Here is a 21,252-nt window from a genome sequence, read left to right as displayed (position 1 = left end):
GGTGCGAGGAAAAAAAAATGCAAACAATTGTCCCACTTTTCGGGATGAAGCTCTGAATGATGTGTACCTGGCCAGGACCCTGTGTAGGGGAGGGAGGCCATTCCAGCACCCCACCCAGGTGGCATCACATGGGGCCGGCGCTAGGACCCGGGAGGCCCGTGCTGCAGGCAGAGCCGGCTTTGCAGCAGTATAAATACCGGTGTGAGGAGCACAGTCCGCAGCATCCGCCTCCGTCCTGCGCCCCTCACTCCCTCTGCGACCCCTTTTTTCTCTCCTCTGGCCATTTGCATGCATTTTATTCCTCCAAAAATGGTTTGTGAGACAGGAATCCTGGCAGACGACCCCAGCTCCATAGCAGGAGCCCAGAAAGACCCTGTGCTCGTCTCCTCATCTCCAGTGTGGACCCCCGTGGCCAGTGCAGCCAGCAGCACCTCTCCTGTGGTGCCCCCCACGACCACCACTAGTGCCAGCCCGGGGGGTGCAGCTGAGGAGGGCACCAAGGAGCAGCTTTATATTCGGGAATTCCAGCCCTCAGATCAGGAAACTGCAAGGAGAATATTTTATGAAGGGATTAAAGAAAGGATTCCCAGCTCAGCATTTAGAGGGTTAACACACCAGCCGCTGCTCCAGTGCATCTATGCCCTGCTCACATGTAAGTAGGGGGTCTTATTACTACTGCATTACTATTAGTGCCCCCCATGATAACTGCAGTGCAGGCACAGGGGATGGGACACTGCGGAGGCTGGGAACTTCATACTTGTTCTATTTCTTGTTTTGCTTAGAACTGATACATTGTTACATGGCTGTGATCCTGGTATAGGCAGGCTGAGAGCTGCTGTCACCTGCTGCCCACTGTCACAGGCAGGCTGAGAGCTGCTGTCACCTGCTGCCCCCTGTCACAGGCAGGCTGAGAGCTGCTGTCACCTGCTGCCCCCTGTCACAGGCAGGCTGAGAGCTGCTGTCACCTGCTGCCCCCTGTCACAGGCAGGCTGAGAGCTGCTGTCACCTGCTGCCCACTGTCAGAGGCAGGCTGAGAGCTGCTGTCACCTGCTGTCCCCTGTCACAGGCAGGCTGAGAGCTGTTGTCACCTGCTGCCCCCTGTCACAGGCAGGCTGAGAGCTGCTGTCACCTGCTGCCCCCTGTCACAGGCAGGCTGAGAGCTGCTGTCACCTGCTGCCCCCTGTCACAGGCAACCTAAGAGCTGCTGTCACCTGCTGCCCCCTGTCACAGGCAGGCTGAGAGCTGCTGTCACCTGCTGCCCACTGTCAGAGGCAGGCTGAGAGCTGCTGTCACCTGCTGCCCCCTGTCACAGGCAGGCTGAGAGCTGCTGTCACCTGCTGCCCCCTGTCACAGGCAGGCTGAGAGCTGCTGTCACCTGCTGCCCACTGTCAGAGGCAGGCTGAGAGCTGCTGCCCACTGTCAGAGACAGGCTGAGAGCTGTTGTCACCTGCTGTCCACTGTCAGAGGCAGGCTGAGAGCTCCTGTCAGAGGCAGGCTGAGAGCTGTTGTCACCTGCTGCCCACTGTCACAGGCAGGCTGAGAGCTGTTGTCACCTGCTACCCCCTGTCACAGGCAGGCTGAGAGCTGCTGTCACCTGTTGCCCCCTGTCACAGGCAGGCTGAGAGCTGCTACCCCCTGTCACAGGCAGGCTGAGAGCTGCTGTCACCTGCTGCCCCGTCACAGACAGGCTGAGAGCTGCTGTCACCTGCTGCCCACTGTCACAGGCAGGCTGAGAGCTGCTGTCACCTGCTGCCCACTGTCACAGGCAGGCTGAGAGCTGCTGTCACCTGCTGTACCCTGTCACAGGCAGGCTGGGAGCTGCTGTCACCTGCTGTCCCCTGTCACAGGCAGGCTGGGAGCTGCTGTCACCTGCTGCCCACTGTCACAGGCAGGCTGGGAGCTGCTGTCACCTGCTGCCCACTGTCACAGGCAGGCAGAGAGCTGCTGTCACCTGCTGCCCCCTGTCACAGGCAGGCTGAGAGCTGTTGTCACCTGCTGCCCCCTGTCACAGGCAAGCTGGGAGCTGCTGTCACCTGCTGCCCACTGTCACAGGCAGGCAGAGAGCTGCTGTCACCTGCTGCCCCGTCACAGGCAGGCAGAGAGCTGCTGTCACCTGCTGCCCCCTGTCACAGGCAGGCAGAGAGCTGCTGTGACAGGATGTCAGTCTCACTATACATGTTGCCCATTGATCTGGGTCCTCAATGTGTGACTTTTGAATAGAAGCAAAGTCTGACAGATGCTATAGTCAGACGCTGACATGACGCTGGATGAGACAGTGTGGGCTACTGTGTGTATGTATATATTTATTATGACCCATATACTGTGCAGTAAAAATGATCTCAATACGTCTTTTAGAGGGGGAGTGGATAAAAACCAGTTCAATCCAGTGTAGTCTGCTGCAACGGATGAGGCGTCCCATAGGGTAATTTGGAAAGTTTTCCTTCTGTGATCATTATAATGTACCGGTTATGGATCACTAGAGATCCGCTACACCTGCCGGTGCATTAATGTGACACCCTGGAGCAGGTTGTGCTTTCTAATGGGGCAGAGTATTTAAGCACAGTTTGTACGTTGGGAACCTTTGCATGAATATGGACATTATTTCCACTATTAGAACATTTACAGATCTGCTACATCAGACCGCATGCAACACTGCGTAGCAGAGCCACTTTTTGCATGTCCCCAGGCTGCAGTGATTACAGCTCACGGTCCCACTCCTAATGGCCAGGAGGGGTTTCCGAGTCCCTTCTGGGGCATCTTGGTGCCAGCCTTGATCTATCATGTGTGACTGGTACTTGTAGTCCTATACAATGATGCTGGAGAATTTTTGCAGATATGGAGAGGAGGTGGTGCGCGCTGGAGGAGGTGGTGCGCCCTGGAAGTTTCTGGCTGGCATAGTGACTTCATTGCATACAGCGTGCCATGCTGCAGATCATTTATTGCTGCTGGGTATCTGGCTTTTGTGGCCTCTGGGAGAAAAGGAAATTGTATTAGTAAGATCTGCAGTGTGCGTCTGCACCAGAGACACCTTGTGGTTCGGACATTGCAGTGGGACTAAGGCGGCTGCTGCATGCAAAAAAAAACCCAGGGTAGCAATGCAGGAAACAGTGTGAACGGCAAGAAGGGTCTCATCTACAAGCCCCTCTTGTGTAACGGTTACCTAGATACAGAAAGGAATGTAGGCCAATGAGACGCCGGCCAGGCCCCTTCTCACACCCTAGTACAATGCAGATGTAGAATAATTGTCTCCTTTGCAGCTGCGCAGATACAACACGTGCAGTTCCATCAATAAGATATATACAGATATAACAGAGAAGTTTGTCATTGGTTTGAATTTTGCATAGGACTGCCTTAACAGTGCCCCAATATCCTCCCTCTCATGTCCTGATTCTGCTCTGAAGCATTACAGTGAAACCCTGCCAAGTGCCCTGGATGAAGCTGCACCTCCTATACATAGAGCAACTCGGCACAAATGGCGACAACCGTGGCACACGCTGCAAACACGTTTCCTGCAGCAGTGCTCCAGGTGCGCCGAACGTCTGTGGAGAAAATCAAATCTACCCGATGATTTCATCCATTATAAGTTCATGCTAAAAACATACAACTCTGCCCTTCACCTCGCCAAACAAACCTATTTCAACACCCACATCACCTCGCTGTCCAATAACCCTAAATGTCTCTTTGACACTTTCCAGTCCCTACTCAACCCAAGAGTGCAGGCCCCAACCACAGATCTCCGCGCTGACGATCTGGCCAATTACTTCAAAGAAAAAATTGACCACATCCGACAGGAAAATATCTCCCAATCCCTTCATACCATTCACTGTCCTCCCTCCCCCACTGCATCCAGTTCACTCTCTGACTTTGAACCAGTTACAGAAGAAGAAGTAATCAGGCTCCTGGCATCTTCTCGCCCGACCACTTGCACCAGTGACCCCATTCTGTCACATCTCCTCCAGTCCCTTTCCCCTCTGTCACCTCTCACCTAACAAAAATATTCAACCTTTCTCTCACTTCCGGTATTTTTCCATCCTCATTTAAGCATGCCATCATACATCCATTACTTAAAAAACCCTCCCTCGACCAAAATTGTGCCGCTAATTATAGACCTGTCTCTAATCTTCCCTTCACCTCTAAACTCCTCGAACGCCTGGGCCACTCCCATCTTATCCGCTATCTCTCAGATAACTCTCTTCTCGACCCTCTTCAATCTGGCTTCCGCTCTTTACACTCTACTGAAACTGCCCTCACTAAAGTCTCTAATGACCTACTAACAGCTAAATCTAATGGTCACTACTCCATGCTAATTCTCTTGGATCTCTCCGCAGCATTCGACACTGTGGATCATCAGCTCCTCCTCACTATGCTCCGCTCCATCGGCCTCAAGGACACCGTTCTCTCCTGGTTCTCCTCCTATCTCTCTGACCGATCCTTCACTGTATGTTTTGCTGGTTCCTCCTCCTCTCACCTTCCCCTTACTGTTGGGGTTCCTCAAGGATCAGTCCTAGGCCCCCTCCTCTTCTCTTTGTATACTGCCCCTATTGGACAAACAATCAGTAGATTTGGTTTCCAGTACCATCTCTATGCTGATGACACCCAATTATACACTTCTTATCCTGATATCACGCCGACCTTTTTAGAAAACACCAGTGATTGTCTTACCGCTGTCGCTAACATCATGTCCTCCCTCTATCTGAAACTGAACCTGTCAAAAACTGAACTCCTCGTGTTCTCTCCCGCCACTAACCTACCTTTTGCCTGACATTGCCATCTCCGTATGCGGTTTCACCATTACTCCAAAGCAACATGCCCGCTGCCTTGGGGTCATACTTGATTCCGAGCTTTCATTCACCCCCCACATCTGATCACTGGCTCGCTTTTATTATCTGCATCTCAAAAACATTTCTAGAATTCGCCCTTTTCTTACTTTAGACACTGCCAAAACTCTTACTGTCTCACTTATTCATTCTCGTCTGGACTATTGTAACTCTCTACTAATCGGCCTCCCTCTTACCAAACTCTCCCCGCTCTAATCTGTCCTGAATGCTGCAGTCAGGATCATATTCCTCACCAACCGTTACACCGATGCCTCTACCCTGTGCCAGTCTTTACACTGGCTACCCATCCACTCCAGAATCCAGTACAAAACTACTACCCTCATCCACAAAGCACTCCATGGCTCAGCAGCACCCTACATCTCTTCCCTGGTCTCAGTCTACCACCCTACCGTCTCCAAGACTTTACACGTGCTGCGCCGATTCTTTGGAATGCACTACCCAGGTTAATACAATTAATCCCCAATCCCCACAGTTTTAAGCGTGCCCTAAAAACGCATTTGTTCAGACTGGTCTACCGCCTCAATGCATTAACCTAACTATCCCTGTGTGGCCCAGTCAAAATAAAAAAAAACAAAAAAAACTTAAACCATAATCATGTTCCTCGCATCATGTTCTCATACACTTTATACAGTTAATAGCCCTCTGTGTCTGTACTGTTACATACTTAAGCAGTTAAGGCTGCTTTCACACTAGCGTTGGTACGGGGCCGTCGCGCTGCTTCGGCCCGACGTATCGACACATACTGAAAAAAATGCCCGACGTGGGCAGCGGAAGCAGTCTTGCGACGCTTCCTCTGCCCCATTGCAAGGTCTGGGGAGGAGGGGGCGGAGTTTCAGCTGTGCATGCGCGGTCGAAAATGGCAGTCTCGACGCACAAAAAAAGTTACATGTAACCTTTTTTTGTGGCGGCGGTCCGCCAAAACACGACGCATCCGTCACGCAACGGTTGCGACGTGTAGCAATGCGTCGCAATGTGTCGGTAATGTTAGTCTATGGGGAAAGAACGCATCCTGCAGACAACTTTGCAGGATGCGTTTTTTTCTCCTGAACGACGTATTGCAAATGACGCTAGTGTGAAAATAGCCTAACTGGTTCATGCAGCTTTACATGAACACCCGAGCCTTACACTATGGCTGGTCCGAACAACGAAAGCAATTGTTACCATCCACCTCTCGTGTCTCCCCTTTTCCTCATAGATTGTAAGCTTGCGAGCAGGGCCCTCATTCCTATTGGTATCTGTTTTGAACTGTGATTTCTGTTATGCTGTAATGTCTATTGTCTGTACAAGTCCCCTCTATAATTTGTAAAGCGCTGCGGAATATGTTGGCGCTATATAAATAAAAATTATTATTATTATTATTATTAATAATAAATGCCGCTTTGATGGGTGCAGCTCTAACTTACACAATATCTGTATCTGATCTGATTTGTATAGCGATGTTGCAGTATAGATGACGGCTACATTTTCCATCTCTCCCTTGAGTGAGGACCTTATCCCTCCTCGCTGTAATGAACGGATCCTTTTATTTGCTTCAGTTACTGTCTTTGCCTATTGAGTGATATTGATTGAAGCCGCTGACATTTCCGTTTTCACCACGTTACATTCCCCCCTCCTCGTCCCTTGATTACTTCTACCATAACAGAGTTGATGAAGTTTTGGGATGTTCACACTAAGTTTTTATCGTGCATTTTCTGTGCCAAAATCCGAATGAAAACGGACAACATTTTGGGGAATTGTTTTAGTGAGAAATCCACATATTATCCTGCCAAACATAAACTACGTCCGGTAACCACCTGTGGATTAACCCTATAGCATGGAGAAATCAATGGATGAAGTTGATGGACAATAGACCATATTCTAGAAGTGATGCTCCTAGGGGAATAATATGATGCATCATGGAAGTAATATGTGGTGGTGCTCAAAGCGCCTGTAGGCTGATAATAAAGGTTATGTGTTGTGAATTCCGTTCGCGAACTCCCTCCTGTGGTCAGGAATGGTACTTCTGTGAGTTCTGTCCGTGGACTCCCTCTGGTGGCTGTAAGTGGAGCTGCTGGTCTTGAAGCTGCTTCCTCAGCTGCCCTCGTTTGTGGCTGGGCTGGCTTCTCTATTTAACTCCACTCAGATCGTTACTTGATGCCAGCTGTCAATGTATCAGTACTGGTTCAGATTTCTCTTGGATCTTGCTGATGACCTGTCTACTCCAGCAGAAGCTAAGTCCCTGCTAGTTTATTTGTTGTTCATTGTGTACTGAATATTTTTCTTAGTACTTGCTAAATTCTAGTCCAGCTTGCTATCATGATATTGCCTTGCTAGCTGAAAGCTCTGGGTGCAGAGTGGCACCTCCGCACCGTGAGTCGGTGCGGGGGTCTTTTTGCACACTCTGCGTGGTTTTTGTAGTTTTTTGTGTTGACCGCAAAGATCCCTTTTCTATCCTCTGTCTATTTAGTAAGACTGGCCTCCTTTGCTGAAACCTGTTTCATTCCTGTGTTTGTGACTTTCCTCTTAACTCACAGTCAATATTTGTGGGGGGCTGCCTTTTCCTTTGGGGAATTTCTCTGAGGCAAGGTAAGGCTTTATTTCCTATCTTTAGGGGTAGTTAGCTCTTAGGCTGTGAAGAGGCGTCTAGGCAGAGTTAGGCACGCTCCACGGCTAATTCTAGTGTGTGTGATAGGATTAGGGTTTGCGGTCAGCAGAGTTCCCACTTCCCAGAGCTTGTCCTATTTTTCAGTTTAACCATCAGGTCATTCCGTGTGCTCCTAACCACCAGGTCCATAACAGTTATGTGCCTCCATGCTGCCACAAACAAAGCTTTAGTAATTGTAAGCACCCTACGACGACCTTTTAAATCCGCCGAGTGCTATCTGTGGCTGTGACGGATTGCGCTCGTACCTGTGTTATTCTATGGGGCCTTGCACCTGTATGATTTTTTTTCCTTGGGATGAATGGTCCAAGAAACTTTTTTTTTTTTTTTTGGCTTTCTCCATTTCTGATAACATCAGATCCCATTCTGATCAAACTCTGATTAGCATAATCGGACCGATTTCTCAGATGTGTCCAGCGCCGTTCTTCTCCTCTCCATGTCATTTGTGACTCTCAGCTCTCTCTATGCTCTATGTGTGAGCAGGGAGTCTCTGTTACCATGTAAGTCTATGAGGCCTCGTTCTGATGCTTTAAAGGCTAAAGAGACTTACTGACGGTCTGCGGAGCGTTAATGTCGCACAGAAGCAGAGAAGAATGGCGCTGGGCACCCAAGAGAGCTGTAGGGGAGGATATTAATCCGCTTGTCTTGTGTAACATCTGTGTTACAATAGAATGCTGGATGCAGAATGAGTTAACAGAGAATCCATCAGTGAGTCTGCCATGACAGTCTAAGACTATGTTCACAAGTTGCTTTTTTTTCTGTGGGAAAAACCTGCTCTTTTAGCAGTAAAGAAGCTGCTTAGAAAAAAACAGGTTTTGCTGCGTTTATTGCTGTGTTTTTGTTGCTTTTTTTATCAGGCACACTTTTTTCTCTTGTGCATGCTTATAAAGTTTAGTGCATAAAAAAAAAAAAAAAACATGATGCAAATTCCTGAGGTTTTTGCACCAAAAACACAGCAAAACCTGATACCTGCGTTTTACTATCGAGGGAGTTTACATCCACCTTATAGATTACTGACATGCCATAAATATTTCACTGGAGGCAGTCAGGATAACTGGTGAGTTGGGCTGAGTTACCGGGTGCTGCTGTAAAGCCTGAAGCTGCACCATCAAACACTACAAACATATCCTAAGGAAAGACCTCAATGTTTTAATGTTACTTTTGGCATATTGATTATTCTTCATTAATCTCAATGGGAGATACGTCTGTTTCCACACATTGCACAGGCTGTAAATCTGCCGCCCCACCTGTTAAAGCGGATCTATTTCCAGATTTCCCAAGGCAATCTGCATACATTATTAAATAGATCTCTTAGACTTGATGAGGCTGTTGTAATTACTTTGAAAATCCATATCAGAATGACTGTATAATCCTGATATTAAGATGGACAAGAGTACAGCTATAGAATGAAATGGCTCATGTGTCCAAGAGAATTCATTCTCACCCACACACCCAACCTGATTGCTCATTACAAGCTGCAGCTGTCAATGTCAGATCCCCAACAGTGGCAGGGAGGAGGGAGGCTGAGGAGATTTTCAGTTAAGATATGTGGGCAGAGATGCAGCAGGGAGGAGGGACATTGATGAGATGTCAGGATATGTGTGAAGAGGGACAGTGAGGAGCTGTCAGTCAGGAGATGTGGATGGAGATTCAGTAGCAGGGAGGAGAGACAGGAGCTGTCAGTCAGGAGATGTGGACGGAGATTCAGTAGCAGGGAGGAGAGAAAGGAGCTGTCAGTCAGGAGATGTGGACGGAGATTCAGTAGCAGGGAGGAGAGAAAGGAGCTGTCAGTCAGGAGATGTGGACGGAGATTCAGTAGCAGGGAGGAGAGACAGGAGCTGTCAGTCAGGAGATGTGGACGGAGATTCAGTAGCAGGGAGGAGAGACAGCGAGGAGCTGTCAGTCAGGAGATGTGGATGGAGATTCAGTAGCAGGGAGGAGAGACAGGAGCTGTCAGTCAGGAGATGTGGACGGAGATTCAGTAGCAGGGAGGAGAGACAGCGAGGAGCTGTCAGTCAGGAGATGTGGATGGAGATTCAGTAGCAGGGAGGAGAGACAGGAGATGTCAGTCAGGAGATGTGGACGGAGATTCAGTAGCAGGGAGGAGAGACAGTGAGGAGCTGTCAGTCAGGAGATGTGGACGGAGATTCAGTAGCAGGGAGGAGAGACAGTGAGGAGCTGTCAGTCAGGAGATGTGGACGGAGATTCAGTAGCAGGGAGGAGAGACAGTGAGGAGCTGTCTGTCAGGAGATGTGGACAGAGATTCAGTAGCAGGGAGGAGAGACAGTGAGGAGCTGTCAGTCAGGAGATGTGGACAGAGATTCAGTAGCAAGGCAGAGGGACAGTGAGGAGCTGTCAGTCAGGAGATGTGGACAGAGATTCAGTAGCAAGGCAGAGGGACAGTGAGGAGCTGTCAGTCAGGAGATGTGGACGGAGATTCAGTAGCAGGGAGGAGAGACAGTGAGGAGCTGTCAGTCAGGAGATGTGGACAGAGATTCAGTAGCAGGGAGGAGAGACAGTGAGGAGCTTTTAAATAAGGATATGTGGATGGAGATTCAGCAGCAGTGAGGAGGAACAGTGAGGAGCTGACAATCAGGATAGATATGTAGATGGAGATTCAGTAGCAGTAGGAAGGAGAGACAGTGAGGAGCTGACAGGATATGAAGCTGGGCACATAACCCTACTACTGGCTGGCACAGACAGAAGAGGGTCCCTGTGAAATAACAATATATGGGCCCCTTGCAGCCCAATAGCTCCTGATAATGCACAATTCTACCTGTTTTGAGGTAGAAAGAAGCCCCTTTACCTCTTGGGTCTGTGTACACCTGCCCAGGTTGTACCAATGGTGTGTGCTCCCCTGAATCTTACCCATCCAAGCAATTATAGCCTTTCTAACATTTTTAGGGAGTAGTATATAGTGCTGACCCCATCTGTATGTGCCGTGGAGATGGCATACTGGATGTTTTTCAAAAACTCCCTAAACTGATTCCCTAAAATCCTGCGACAGTGAGAGAAGCGTTCAGGAGCTGTCAGACATAATGTAACAGATCTGTTCTAACAAGCCGAAGTGACAGCGGCCACATCTGACAGCAGCACTCACCGCAAACTCTCCAGGAATGAGCGCTCACCTGTCAGACCTTACCGGTATAAAGCAAATTAGATAGAAACCCGGGTGGACGGGTTCAGATTCTGCAAGAAATGTTACCGTAGACAGCAACTGGAGCAAGTTTCTGTCGGAATTTACACCTCTTTTGTGGCATAAGCTATGTTGAATTTTTCGGTTGCACACCACAAGGTATCCACCCGGGCTAAACGTTACCCACTTTTCAAAAAGATGGCAGAGCCTAAACGCCACAAGTTAGAAAGTGCTTGCACAACTATGAGACATTTCAATAAATTTTAAACATGAATTCTGGCAAAAGCTGATAAATCCGAACCTTTAATCAGAGGGTTCCTTTAGGACATGATGGACATCTTTGAAGATGTTGTACAGGATTAGAAAGTCATTGCTACTAGCATTTAAAAAAACAGCGCCGCACTTGTGTACAGGTTGAGTGCGGTGTTGCAGCTCAGTCCCATTTTTAGAGTTAAGTTTTAATATGAGCGAAAACCCATTGTGTTTTTTTTTTATCCTGTAAAATAGTTTTTAGGAATGATAAAAAAAACTTTGGGATTTGAAGGGTTCAGTGGCATCTGGTCGGTCATTGTGGTGAGTGGTCCACCAGTCGTGGACAGTTGGAGATAACCCTCAGCTGGAGCAAATGATTGTGACTGTATCTGCAGATGGTTATAGGATGTTTCGCCCCCAGAAGTTCGCCCCCGGGTACATCCTGTTTGTGACGCCAAATTGAGTCGCCCGCCAGGGCAGTGGGTTACTCGGTACCTGGTCCGGTACTTGAAGGGGACGTCACGGTGGCTGCGACCCAGTCCGTGGCCCTGGGAGCCCAAGTAAAGGGAAAGGTCTTTAAAGGGAGTTTAGAATAAAGTTTGTTCGTGACGCCACCTGTGTTATTCGGTCAGTAGGGACCGATGCTGCTTAACCCCTTCACCCCCGGAGCTTTTTTCATTTTTCCATGTTCGTTTTTCGCTCCCCTTATTTCCAGAGCCATAACTTTTTTTATTTTTCCATCAATATGGCCATGTGAGGGCTTATTTTTTGCTGGACGAGTTGTACTTTTGAACGATACCATTGGTTTTAACATGTCGTGTAACAGAAAACGGGAAAAAAATTCCAAGTGCGATGAAATTGCAAAAAAAGTGCAATCTCACACTTGTTTTTTTGTTTGGCTTTTTTGCTAGGTTCACTAAATGCTAAAACTGACCTGCCATTATAATTCTACAGGTCATTACGAGTTCACAGACACGAAACATGTATAGGTTCTCTTTTATCTGAGTGGTAAAAAAAATTCCAAAGTTTGCTAAAAAAAAAAAAAAAATTGCACAATTTTCCGATAATGGTAGCTTCTCCAATTTTTGTGATCTGGGGTCGGGTGAGGGCTTATTTTTTGCGGGCCGAGCTGACGTTTTTATAGATACCATTTTGGTGCAGATATGTCCTTTTGATCGCCTGTTATTGCATTTTAATGTAATTTTGCGGCGACCAAAAAAATGTAATTTTGGCGGTTTGATTTTTTTCTCGCTACGCCATTTAGCGATCAGGTTAATCCTTTGTTTTTATTGATAGATCGGGCGATTCTGAATGCGGTGATACCAAATATGTTTTGGTTAGATTTTTTTTTTTTTTTTAATTTTGATTGGGTTGAAAGGGGGGTGATTTGAACTTTTATATATTTTTTATTTTTTTTATATTTTTAAACACTTTTTTTTTTCATTTTGGCATGCTTCAATAGTCTTCATAGGAGGCTAGAAGCATGCACTACACGATCGCCTCTGCTACATAGAGGTGATCTGTGCTTTGAACGTCGACCACAGGGTGGCGCTCAAAGCAATAGGCCATCAACAACCATAGAGGTCTCAAGGAGACCTCTGGTTGTTATGGCAATGCACCGATGACCCCTGATCATGTAACGGGGGTCAGCGGTGCGAGCACTTCCGGCCGCGCGGCCGGGAGTGCTAGTTAAATGACGCTGTCAGCGTTTGACAGTGGCATTTAACTAGTTAATGGGCGCGGGCGGATCGCGATTCCGCTCGCGCTCATTGCGAGCACATGTCAGCTGTACAAAACAGCTGACATGTCGCGGCTTTGAGGTGGGCTCACCGCCGGAGCCCACCTCAAAGCGGGGGTTCTGTCAGCTGACGTACTATTCCGTCAGCTGGCAGAAAGGGGTTAAAGAGGTCCTCTGGGGTGGTGGTATGGCAGCTGGATGGTATAACCTCCCACAGTTGAAGTAAATGTACCAGGGGGCGAACTGCTGAGGGCGAAACGTCCAAATCCCCTGCAGACAATTGGTCATTTTTGGGACTGTTTGCCCCCAGTATGAATGAAAAATGTTTTTTTTTTTTTTGTTAAGACCCAATGTGGAGGATCGGACACCACAACCGACCAGGCTTTCATTGCTTGTTATCCTGACACTTTATATGGGTGACAAATAATCAAAGGCAAAAAATTATGATCTGATAAGGAAAAAACTTTCCATGATACAAATTCACTTTTAATTCAAATATTAAACATTTCTATAAAAACATATACAGTTCACACAACAACAAAAAAATACACAGCTGACCTGCGCGCTTCGGCATTCAGCTACTATACCATAACTAAAGCTGAACACCGAAACGCGTTAGTGTCTTTTTTCTTCACTTGTGTGGGCTGGATATATTTTGATGGAGTTTTTTGTTATCATGGAAGATTTGTTTTCCTTGCTGGACCGCACTTGTTTCCTTCATTTGGATTACTGCCGTGGCTCTGACTAGTCTCCGCAAGGTCTTCTGCGATTTTGAAGCATAGATGCGAGGCACGGAGAGCCGAGCCTCACTTCTTCTGCAGATAGTCATACTTATGACTCAGGACTGTTGTCAAAAGTTCATGGCTACGGAGCAGTCGTGTTTCTTTTCAATATCCAGTGGAGTAATGAGGAGGTAGCGTGAATTTGGGTTATTACCGTACTTAAAAAGTCTAATGGTGCTCTGTGCAGATGATGATAATGTTTCGTTTGGTGCCCATAAACGTCAGGCATTTATCTGCAGAAATAGATGATTTTGGTGGGATCAGTAAACAGTGTAATGATGGACTTTAGCTGGCCTTAAGTTCCTCTTCTTATTCCCATGCTTCCATAAGCATGTGCGGTGAGGAGTGAGCATGCAAGCTGCTGAACATGCATGGGCTCTGATGAGTGCGCGTATGGTCTCGAGTGTGCATGTATATGGATGATCGAGCATGCAAGCTGCTGAGTATGCATGGGCGCTGAGTGTGCATGCTGATTAGTGTGCGTTGAGCATGCATATGCTCTCGAGTGTACATGCATGCTGATGATCGAGCATGCTAGCTGCTGAGCATACATGCACGCTGATGAGGGTACATGCACACTCATGAGAATTCATGCACGCTGATGAGCATGCATATGTGCTAATGAGTGAGCTGATGAGTGAGTATGCAAGCTGCTGGGCATGCATGTGCGCTGATGAGGGTGCATGAGCACTGATGAGCCTGCATGCACGCTGATGAGTGAGCATGCAAGCTGCTGAGCATGTATGCTGATGAATGTGTATGAGCGCTGATGGAGAAGCTGCTGCCACATTCCTTGCTATCAAAGGATTGTAATATTGAAGTTAAACAAGCCCAATATTTCTGCCCAGTCCTTCTTTCCTATGATTTCCGCCAATGGGGAACTGTCAAAATTATTTTTGAGATCCCCCTGTCTCATGTATATGGAAAGCTTTATATTGCTAAAAAAAAAAAAAAAACATCAAAATTGACTGGATCATCCAACACATCTCCAGTTTATGACCAGTTGGATCACAAATTCTGGGAATATTTCCAAAACGCACTGCAAAATAGTTTTCAACACTAATACCAACCAATCGAATGTCAGCTGCCACATCTAGTTATAACCGAACTATCGAAACAGAAAGAAGTGTATAAATCAGTGACGTATCTTCGGATCCACTGACTTAGTGATGTAGCAGACCTGTACTTGTCACTTACTCTTTGCGGCTGCAAAAGTTGAGTAATCCTGTGCATCACAATAATTGGTGCGAAGTGACACACTTGGCACTGCTATATCTGTGCATCGATCATGTGTATAAATGTTTGCTCTTTTGTTATTGCATTGTTGTTGTCTGTTGCCTTTTGTCCTGTAACCTGTACTATCTGTTTCTTGTTGTTTGGGATTTTTCTATTCCGAAATCAACACTAAATTCTCTTTTCTGACAGGTATCGTTTATTTCTCTTCCTTATCTCCATAGTAATATGCTTTGTTGTGACCAACTCCTTGGTGCTGGCGTCCTGTATGCCCATCATTCTATTGGGCATGAGATACTACTACAGTAGGAAAATAATCCTTCACCATCTGGAGTGTGCGCTCCACACGGACATGTCTGATATTGAGCAATATTACATGAAACAGCCAGGTGAGTATAATCCCCCCTACCATAAAGGAACATTCTCCGCTGAGACCCCTATCGCCCCCAAGACAGGCATTTTATTCTTGCTTCGAGTCAACGCTGAGAAATGGCAAAGACGTCTTCTCATTTTTTTTTTCTTTTAACTAAGCCCAGGAATCTCCATGCATGTTGTTCTATCTAGGGTAGGAAAGCGGCCATGATTGTATGGTTATATTCTGTGTATATCCACCTGCAAGATAAAGCTGCCGGCGACCACGTGTCCTGGAGGCTGGAGGAGCCGACAAGGTAGGTATGGCTTCTCTTATTCATGGGTAATATTGATGTATGTGTCATGTATGTGTGATGTAGTCACTGGAAGAACTGGGAACTTCATACCTGTACTATCCATGTATTATGGATAATGTCAATATATATTCCTACAATGAAATGTCAGCACCCGAGAGGGCACTCAATGGTGGAGGAACTGAAAACTGGTCACAGGAAATCTGATCAGGATCTTCCCATAGGATTATAGAAGTGGTGATAGATAGATAGAATGTTAGGTTTGTCATAGATAGATAGATAATAGATCATAGATAGATCATAGATAGATAGATAGATAGAATGTTAGGTTTGTCATAGATAGATAGATAATAGATCATAGATAGATCATAGATAGATGATAGAATGTTAGGTTTGTCATTTGCCAGGATATAATTATTTACTCCTTGATGTTACATAATAGAACTTAAGGCTCTCATACACCATATATTAGTTATCAGCTGGACACGCCGACTATCTAATAATGGGTTTGGGGGCTCCTGAGTGTCCCTAACAGATGACGTCTGGGGAAAAAAACATTTCTGGCAGTTCTCAAGGAGAGAAAGTGCTGCCAGAGGATATATCTATCTTTTAGATTTATCTGTTTAATATGTTTGCCTTCAAATCTATCTATCTACATATTATCTATCTATCTATCTATCTATCTATCTATCTATCTATCTATCTATCTATCTATCCCATATCCGTCTATTATTTATCTATCATCTATCATAAGCTTTATTATAATAAATATTTTGACACATTACTTTGCAATATATATTGCGGATATAATTGTTAAAATACTATTATTACTACTAATAATAACACTAATAATAATAATAATTATTGATATCTATCATCACTCTTCTTACCTCCATAATTATCTTTCCCGCTATTTCTTGTTTTTCTCTCTATTGATTCATCTACAAACTTCCAGATAAGAAACAAAATAGAAAATCAGAATTTGTCTGTCCATCAAACTAAGTATAAGACATGTATTGCACCTACTAGCTGACATTTTGTAACCAAAACGACCTCTCGGGACGTCAGGGAGAATGTGTAATGTAGTGGTCCTGACTCGGCCATCCATTGGTACTGCTCATCCAGCATACGCGTCCTCATCTCAGTGATGCCCTGAAGACCTTCATCTGTTTCTGCAGAAGGCGAGTGAATTGGGTTGTAAATGTGATATATTTCGAGGGCACTTTACTCCTGAGTGCTACCCTAATGAGTTTATTTTAATACTTGCAAGCTTAAGAAGGAGCAAAACTCTTGAAGTGTCAGGATCTCAGTAATCTCACATGTTGGTGTCACTTTCCGATTCCCACATGTTTGGAACTCATCTGTAACTTATGTCACAAATCTAATTTTTGATATATTTTTACTTGTTAAATACATTTTTATAATAAAACTTGTATTTGTTTTTACCACCATCCTTATTACAGAGGGTCTTGTATTTGTAATATTGGGGTTTTGGTAGCACCCAGGATAGTTGCCTATTCTTCTGGGAGTTTTCCCCTTTTTTCCCAGAAGCCTTCGAATTACTTGGAAAGTTGATCTTAAAGGTTTTTTCCAAAGGGTTCCTTTTAGGTAGAGTTCAACTAAAAGATTTGCAAGACCCTTTCCCAGCAGCCACATTGGTAGTTTATGACCGCCAGACCAGAGCCCCGCGAGACTCCTCTTCCTGACAGCATCTCCAGTCCAATATCATCATTGCGTCTTGACCCTGGTGCCACATCTACTAATCAGAAGAGGCACCGTTGACACCACAGGGATCTGGTCCGGCTGCCACGGACTATTAATGTGTCCATTGGCTCAAGTCCTTGTGAATCCTTTTACTTAACTCTAATATTAGACCAGCTGTTGGCGACCATCGGTAATGCAACATTTCGAGAGCCGCTCTCCACTCCAGACATGTAGAGGTGGGTTCTCGATGACATCCATATGGTCTTATAAGGCAGATAACCAGGTGATGCCCCGAGTATACAGCCAATTTAAGACTATGAAGACCAGGTTTTATTACACGACCATGTCGCCAACCATCTGTATTCAACATGCTGTGCCTTGTGAAACGCAAACCTATCTGCAAAACAGCAGTGGACACAATTGGGATAAAGTAAAGAAGTGGGCACCCAAAAGTCCTACTCCAACCCAACCAAGGCCGAAAGGACACTTGTGTAGCCTTTGTCGGGTAAAAACAGCTCTATGGACGTACTTGCCATGTATGCCGGGACCTTTATCCAAATAACACGACAAATGTAGATAGCTAATGCAATATGAACAGGTAGGTTCTTTGTCTAGGTCAAATTCTTAGATTTTTTTCTTTCCCTGAGAGATGAGCAGTGCCTGATTACCTTTATCCTCCCCACCATTATATATTTAGTCACTTGAGAACATCAAAGAAATCAAGAGGTTATGATCTCATGTCTATGGCCCACATGAGAAACAAAGAATGTAGGTTCATGACTACGGATTTTACCTGTAAATTGAGTGAATGATTAGTCCAGGAGGAGAAAGAAGCAGATTTGTCTGATAAGATATCTTACAAAGTTTCTTATTTTCATGTATTATGGATTTATGACAAAAATTAAAACGATTAATCTTTATTTTTCCTATCCAATGCCTCACCAACATGAAATGCCTCATTTACTCAGCTTATCTTATGGTGTCAGATCTTAGGTTTAAAAAAGTGGTGTTTCTACTGAACCTCTCCTGGCCGAGTCTTATAACCTTTCATCTTCAATCTGAATTTAAAATCAAGAGATTAACTAAGGACAAACTACACCGGAAGCCTTATATGCTGATTTACAGAACATCGAGCAGCAGTAGATTAGTCATTCCAAGAAACGGCTTTCATTGTGCCTATTAATTGCTAACTAAAGTGAAGACATGAGAAGCAACCTCCGTAACATGTCCTGCAGCTGCTGCACTGTCGCAGCGCCGAGAAGTGTGTGAATCGTATACCGACTGCAAATGCATCAATATATCAGTAATCAGGAGCTCTGGTCAGAGGTTCTCCGCATTATGTATAAGGTCGGGGTCACACTAGAGAAATACGGACGAGTGAGAGGCACAAAAACAACGCATTGCACTCGGACCAATGTTTCTCTATGGGTTAGCTCCTATCTGCTGTATATTTCTCGGCCGTATTTAACAGGCTGAGAAAATCGCAGCATGCTGTGTTTGTCAGCGTATTCCTCCAAAAATACGCCAATGCAAGTCTATGGGGGCGAGAAAAATAAGTCCTTACCAAACCCGACAGGATTTGAGACATGGTTTACATACAATAAACCATTTCATATCCGTTATATTTTTAAATATCCCTCACTAATAATGTTAAACGTGTGTGTGTGCAAAATTTGGGAGCTCTAGGTGTTAAAATAAAGGGTTAAATCACGGAAAAAACTGGCGTGGGCTGCCGCATAATTTTCTCCGCCAGAGTGGGAAAGCCAGTGACCGAGGGCAGATGTTAATAGCCTAGAGAGGGACCATGGTTATTCGCCCCCCCCCCCCGGCTAAAAGCATCTGCCCCCAGCCACCCCAGAAAAGGCACATCTGTAAGATGCGCCTATTCCAGCACTTAGCCTCTCTCTTCCCACTACCCTGTGGCATTGGCATATGGGGTAATAAGGGGTTAATGTCACCTTGCTATTGTAAGGTTACATAAAGCCTGGTTAATAATGCAGAGTAGTGATGAGCGAGTTTACTCGTTGCTCGGGTTTTCCCGAGCATGCTCAGGTGACCTCCGAGTATTTATGACTGCTCGGAGATTGTTTTCATCGCGGCAGCTGAATGATTTACAGCTATTAGCCAGCTTGATTACATGTGGGGATTCCCTAGCAACCAGGCAACTCCCACATGTACTCAGCCTGGCAAGTAGCTGTAAATCATTCAGCTGCCGTGATGAAAACTAAATCTCCGAGCAGTTACAAATACTTGGAGGGGAAAACCCGAGCAATGAGTACACTCGCTCATCACTAATAGAGAGGTGTCAATAAGACACATCCATTATTAAGCCACTAGTCTGAAAGGGTTAAAAAAAAACCACACACACATTAAGAGTAAAGTATTTTAATGAAGGAAAGAAAGACACAGGGTTTTATTATCTTTATTGTACGCTCAATCCAACTGAAGACCCTCGTTCTCCTGTAAAAAAAAAATCCAAAATAAAAAAGCAACAATATCCCATACCTGTCTGCTGTACAGTCATGTCCCACACTCTAAATCCATCTGAAGGGGTTAGATACATTTACAACCAGGAGCGCTGCTAATGCTGCCGCTCCCAGCTGTAAAAGACTGGGGAATTAATGAAATGCAGGGCGCGGAGCTTCGGTGACTAGCGGTGCCGTCACCGAAGCTGCGCCCCCTGGTGGCATAAACTCATATGAACTCTGTAGTGTGGGAAAGTTTCTGAATATTTTCTAACTCTACAGTTCATATGAGTTTATGCCACCAGGGGGGCGCAGCTTCAGTGACGGCACCGCTAGTCACCGAAGCTCCGTTACCTTCACTTCATTCTTTCCCCAGTGTTGTACAGCTGGGAGCGGCAGCATTAGCAGCCTCCCGGTTGTAAATGTATTTAACCCCTTCAGATGGATTTACAGCGTGAGACATGACTGTACGGTGGACAGGTATGGGATATTATTGCTTTTTTATTTTGGAATTTTTTACAGGAGAACGAGGGTCTTCAGTTGGATTGAGCATGCAATAAAGATAATAATACCCTGTGTCTTTCTTTCATTAAAATACTTTATTCTTAATGCTTGTTTTTTTTAACCCTTTCAGACTAGTGGCTTAATAACGGATAGGTGTCTTATTGACTCCTCTCCATTATTAACCAGGCTTAGTGTCACCTTACAATAGCATTAACCCCTTATTACCCCATATGCCAACGCCACATGCTAAGTGCTGGAATAGGCGCATCTTACAGATGTGCCTTTTCTGGGGTGGCTGGGGGCAGATGTTTTTAGCCAGGGGGACAATAATCATGGTCCCTCTCTAGGCTATTAATACCTGCCCTCAGTCACTGGCTTTCCCACTCTGGCGAAGAAAATTGCGCGGGAGCCCACGCCAGTTTTCTCCGTGATTTAACTCTTTATTTTAACACCTAGAGCTCCCAAATTTTGCACGCACACTCTACTAACATTATTAGTGAGGAATATATAAAAATATAACGGATATGAAATGGTTTACTGTATGTAAACCATATCTCATATCCTGTTGGGTTTGGTAAGGACTTAGCAAAAGCCAGCAATTGAAGGCTTCCAGGTGATTGGAGAGATGGGTGGGTCTAGTCACCTACAAGCCCACCCAAAGAGGCGTGTTTGAACACCTAAGATGGTTTTGTGTTGAAGGACCTGTGGTGATGTCACGCTCACCTGACTGGCCATGTGACAGGTACCTGGGTGTGGTTACACCTATGTAAAGGAGGTGTGTGTAGCACATGGTGTGAGTGTGTGGGAGTCTGTCAGGGTGGACACACTTCCATGTGTCCTGGCTGGACACTGCAGAGTGGCCTGTGTGTTGGACGGTTCCAAGTGGGGACAGACGTCCTGAACAGCACACAGAGACCATATTTAGGCTGAAGAGCCTATGAGCTGGACATAGCACAGTCTGTGTGCCCACAGACCTGAGAGAGCGGAGCTCTACTATGGACATTGAGGATTCATCTGTCTGATGTAAGACTGTTTACCTGTTGTTCCTGTTGCTATGTGGTTTATGGAGCAATAAACCCTCTTTAATGGAACGTGTCTCCTGAGTGTCACCCGCCGCACCTGAGTGAGTACAACCCTTACAATATATATATCTATATATATATAATTGTCTAAGGGTTTTTCTGTCTGTCTGTCCTGGAAATCCCGCGTCTCTGATTGGTCGAGGCTGCCTAGGCTTCGACCAATCCGCGACGGGCACAGTATCGACGTAGATGTCATAATGGTTGCCATGGCG

At 45.8% G+C, this 21,252-nt stretch overlaps 1 protein-coding gene across 2 annotated transcripts in view; it reads left to right on the top strand.

The window, feature by feature from the left end:
* The first annotated feature begins 225 nt into the window (after positions 1-225).
* The window catches only part of NAT8L (N-acetyltransferase 8 like), a 70,493-nt gene continuing 49,466 nt past the window's right edge, over positions 226-21,252 (top strand). Inside the window, exons 1-2 of one of the 2 annotated variants that reach the window (XM_077280190.1) lie at positions 226-652; positions 14,845-15,009. In XM_077280190.1, the coding sequence (XP_077136305.1) occupies positions 289-652; positions 14,845-15,009 (529 nt within the window). In that variant the 5' untranslated portion in view covers positions 226-288. Of the gene's footprint in view, positions 653-14,812; positions 15,289-21,252 lie in introns of both variants that reach the window. The other variant, XR_013220110.1, reaches the window with a different exon arrangement.

The sequence above is a fragment of the Ranitomeya variabilis genome, chromosome 1 (assembly GCF_051348905.1).
Source record: "Ranitomeya variabilis isolate aRanVar5 chromosome 1, aRanVar5.hap1, whole genome shotgun sequence".
NCBI lineage: Eukaryota > Metazoa > Chordata > Amphibia > Anura > Dendrobatidae > Ranitomeya > Ranitomeya variabilis.
The sequence above is the reverse complement of the archived record's forward strand: the minus strand, read 5'-3'. Positions and strand labels throughout refer to the sequence as shown.